The 5000-nt window shown below is 39.5% G+C and overlaps 1 protein-coding gene across 1 annotated transcript in view; it reads right to left on the bottom strand.

Annotated features, from left to right (window-relative positions):
• Nucleotides 1-5000, bottom strand: part of ryr2a (ryanodine receptor 2a (cardiac)) — a gene marked incomplete at both ends in the record, with an annotated part of 432832 nt that overhangs the window by 406328 nt on the left and 21504 nt on the right. The window contains 1 exon segment of the mRNA XM_084331016.1: nucleotides 3256-3334. Coding sequence (XP_084187142.1) covers nucleotides 3256-3334 — 79 coding nt within the window.

Genomic DNA, 5000 nt, shown 5'->3' with positions numbered 1-5000 from the left:
CTCTTAATAAATGGCCATGTTGGCCTGACCCACAACTAAATAAAATGTTTGCCACTTCATTACATTGTCTTTTTTGTAACCAGCACCAAATACAAAAGCCGTTTCCACTCCAACTCTCACCCCAGTTAAAAAAAACACATTGTTCAAGGTTTCAAACAGACCTTAACACTAGAACAGCCATGGAGAAAATGTCACTGATTCCCGCCGGAACGGGTCAGATGACCTGACAGCTTATATGATAAATATGAGAAAAATAAACAGTGTAAACTATATAATTACCCTCTTAATATAAAAATATGAGGTTTACCACAGGTTTGAGTGACAAAAAAATTATAATAATAATAAATAAAAATATTATAATTTTTTTTTATTTCTTATTTTTTTATGGAAGAGCCACACATTGACGGGCAAAGAGCCACATGCGGCTCGCGTTGGCCACCCCTGCGCTAGACGCTCGCAGAGTGCTGTGACTTTCCACATATATATTCCATATGTGGAATAACGTTCTAATTACATTTTCCTGAAGTCATTAAAATATTAAAATATATATACCCTCCCCCCTCCCAAAAAAAGAAAACAAGACAACCAGTCACTCCTTCGTGTCTCTTACCAGTGTTAGACATAGACACATCAAATCAGAGATTGAGAAATATATCTATAATAGACATTCAGTCCACATAGTCCAGTTATAGTCTTTGTACAAAATACCATCAGGTCATCAAGAGTCCCTTTAGTTGATGCCTTTTTAGAGCAATGAGCAGAGGGAAGAAACATCACACAACAAACACATAGCAAAAGAAAATTAATTTAATAAAAAATTTTTAATAAAGTGCTCTATAAGTTCACATTGTTTTAGATATCTACAGTATATATTGTATCTAGTCGTTTGTTAGTTTTAAGATAGATAGTCAAGAAAAGGTTGCCAAATGTCTTTAAATTTGCTGGGCTGCCCTGCGTTCTCATAGCGTATTCTCTCCATGTGTAGCATGTTAATGAGTTCTGTCAACCAGGTTGGAAAAAGTGGTACTGTTTCTTTGTTCCACAGCATTAAAATGCATTTCTTTGCAATTACCATGCCATACTGTATAGTCTGTATCTCAGAGTAATTGAGTGTTGTCATATTATGTGACCAGCCCAAGATAGCCACTATTGGGTCTGGGGGAAAGTCATGGGTGTAGATGTTTGAGTAGCATTGGAACACCTCACTCCAGAACCTATGGAGCTTTGGGCAAAACCAGAAGAGGTGACCCAGTGAGCCCTCAGCAGATTTACACCTGGTACAGAGTGGTGAGACTGAGAGGTATATTGAGTGCAATCTTGTGCAAAAATAATGAAGTCTATGCATCACCTTAAATTGAATTAACTGATGTCTGGAATTAATAGAACAAGAATGGATACTGCGGAGGCCCTCATCCCAGGTGTCTATTGGAATGTCCACCTGGTTCCTGACAAAAAGGACAACTAATTGATACAGTGCGATTTAGTTTAGCAACAAAACTATTAACTGCTACTGCCCCCTTCAAAATTCTCCACTGAAGGTCACCTGGCGCGGAAATCCCATGGGGGACATGTCCCCCCCACCCTGAGAATAATATGATATGTCCCCCCCAATATATCACTGTAAACATAACTATGTAATTTCAATAGAATTAATAATCTGCAATGAAATAACTTGTGCTGATTATAGACACTTAATAGCGAGTTTTTAAGTTTCCAAAGATTGCAACCCCCCCCGCATTTCCCTCACAATGGTTTGATCAACTGCCTCCCACCCCCAGCAGTCAGTCGCGCATGATGCAGGTAGGCTACAGTGCGTGTGTGGGAATATCACCGTGACCGAGTCTGTCATTTGTGGCAGACCTTTCCAGTAAGTTGTTCAAACAAAGGATATGTTAGACATGTCTTTACTTCTACCACAATAAAACACATTTATAATCATCACCTTCTCTTCATTTTCGCTGCATTGAATTACAGGTCACTCTTTATGTTAGCTAGCGGTTAGCTGACGTTGCTAGCTGCTAGTAACATCAACCAGTGTTTGTGTTTGACTAGCTAGCTACCTGATAGATCGAAGCCAATTATAGAATGATAGAAGATAATATGATAGAAGCCCATCTCCTACTGTAAATAACCTGCACACTGTGTGTGTGTGTGTGTGTGTCTAGCCAGCCAGTCAGGTAGAACATGGCAGAAAAAAGACCGACATCAGAGCCTTTTTCAGTACACCAAAACGCAAAGTAAGAACCCTATAGCCTAATATCTCAAAGACTTAGACTACAGTAGTTGAAAAATGTTCATACGAAAGAGGTGAAATGCTAAAATCATTTGATAATGATGTCATTAGGCAGAGCAGGCAAGAAATGGTACACAGACACTGACAGCAGAGCTGGGGACAGATACAGTAGGCAGGAACAGACTGGCAGAGACAGGGAGTCTCAGGTAAGTCTGTTGAGTTTTTGTTTGGCAACATTATGAAATGTTCTCTATTTTTTAGACTTGTAAAATATGGACATTACACATGTAATGTAATTGTCCCCCCCCAAAGTTGATATCAGATTTTCGCCCCTGGGTATGTATGAGACGTATTCTTCGTATGGCTGCACGTACTGCACCGTGAGCCATGTACCGTAAATTCGCGGGACGAATACACGTACCGTTACACCCCTAATGGAAGATATTACTGTTTTTATTAGAACCTAATGTCAACTCTGTCTGTCCAACAAATGGCTACTCATCATTGAAAATTAATACAAATTAAAGACATAGACAGACACAGCGGATCAATGTAGCCACATAACGTTAAAGACCAAAGAAATCGCTCTACATATTGAGCGTCGTTTAAAATGTCCGGTGTCCAAAAAAACAATATGTTATTAATATTCTACATGATTTAGAGTCATCAGCCAACCATTATGGCTTCTGTTTAGACAGTGTGCCTCTGAAATATCCTGACTATTATTGAGGAGAATACAGACCATTAGAACACAGTTCAGGAGAACACAGACCATTATAACACAGACCATTAGAGGAGAACACAGACCAGGAGAACACAGACCATCAGAGCAGAACACATACCATTAGAGGAGAACACAGACCAGGAGAACACAGACCATCAGAGCAGAACACAGACCATCAGAGCAGAACACAGACCAGGAGAACACAGACCATCAGAGCAGAACACAGAACGGGAGAGTAGAGGCAATAAACCTTTTCTAAGCGTCTATATTGAAACAGGTAGTGTAGTTTGATTTCCACCTGTGGTGTCTTCTTGCAGTCCCACGTCGAAGGCCAGTTTGTCTGTTGAAGAACGGGACGTCGATAGACAGCACAGGTACTGCAGACGGAGATACACAGGAAGACATTTACAACACGTATGGTGTGCTTATGATGAGATGGCCAGGCAAGAAAAAACACTAGAGACAGTCTATCAGCATAGAATTACATCAACTCGAGGGACACTAACAAACTGAACAAGCTGGTGAGGAAGGCTAGCTCCGTGGTGGGAGTCGAGCTGGTCAGACTAGAGGTGATGGCAGAGAGGGGGATGAGAAGGAAGCTGGCTGCTATCCTGGAGAATCCCTCCCACCCCCTCTATGTCGAGCTAGTCAAGATGAGAAGCACGTTCAGTCACAGACTCATACCCCCCGACACTCAACTAACCGCCTCGGCCAGTCCTTCATACCAGCGGGCATCAGGCTCCACAACAGTGGGCAGGGACTGCTGCCAGACATCCAACTACAACTACTAGGAACCTAAAAAGGACAATAACACTACCTTATGCATACTGCACCTTATGTGATACTGTGAATACTGTTAGTTGAATGAATGAAAAAGTTTATTTTTGGACATGTTATTCTCCATATTTCTCCAAACAACTAACTATATCTTGTTCCCTCGAACCAAACAATCATAGCAACAAATTAAAAAAACATTAAAAGAAAAACATTAAAAAAAGAAAAAAATAAGGAATTATAAACAAAAGGTCAAGAGAAATGTGTTTGGTTAGCAGACATGTCCAAAAAAGGAGTAGAGGGAAGCTAAGCTTATTGATCCCTACCCCCTTACATTTATATTTGTTCTTCCATTAATTTTACTAGATATAACATAATTTAGTGTATTACAATATAGAATATACTTTTACTTATATTAAAAGATTACAAGAAAAAAAAATTATTCACTTGACAGCAGTGAATATAGTACAGCACTACATACACAATATAACATAACTTTGTTTATCCTCAATACTCATTTCTGTATTTTTCCAATGTGTATTTTTTTAGCTGCTTTTTAAATTGTAGTTAATTATATTGTAGTTAATTATATTGACTTGTTATATTGTTTACACTGCTTGTTTACACTGCTTGTTTTTACTACCTGTACCTCCCCTCCCCATCCCCCATGCTGCTATGATGCCTGAATTTCCCCCAAGGGGATCAATAAAGGAATATCTTATCTTATCACTAGAGACAGTCTAACACCATAGAGTTACACTAGAGACAGTCTATCACCATAGAGTTACACTAGAGACAGACTAACACCATAGAGTTACACTAGAGACAGTCTAACACCATAGAGTTACACTAGAGACAGTCTATCACCATAGAGTTACACTAGAGACAGTCTATCACCATAGAGTTACACTAGAGACAGACTAACACCATAGAGTTACACTAGAGACAGTCTATCACCATAGAGTTACACTAGAGACAGACTAACACCATAGAGTTACACTAGAGACAGCCTAACCCCATAGTTACACTAGAGACAGTCTATCACCATAGAGTTACACTAGAGACAGTCTATCACCATAGAGTTACACTAGAGACAGCCTAACCCCATAGGTACACTAGAGACAGTCTATCACCATAGAGTTACACTAGAGACAGTCTATCACCATAGAGTTACACTAGAGACAGACTAACAGCATAGAGTTACACTAGAGACAGTCTATCACCATATAGTTACACTAGAGAGAGTCTAACACCATAGAGTTACACTAG

The sequence above is a fragment of the Notolepis coatsorum genome (genome assembly GCF_963971535.1).
Source record: "Notolepis coatsorum genome assembly, chromosome: 15".
Lineage (NCBI taxonomy): Eukaryota > Metazoa > Chordata > Actinopteri > Aulopiformes > Paralepididae > Notolepis > Notolepis coatsorum.
The sequence above is the reverse complement of the archived record's forward strand: the minus strand, read 5'-3'. Positions and strand labels throughout refer to the sequence as shown.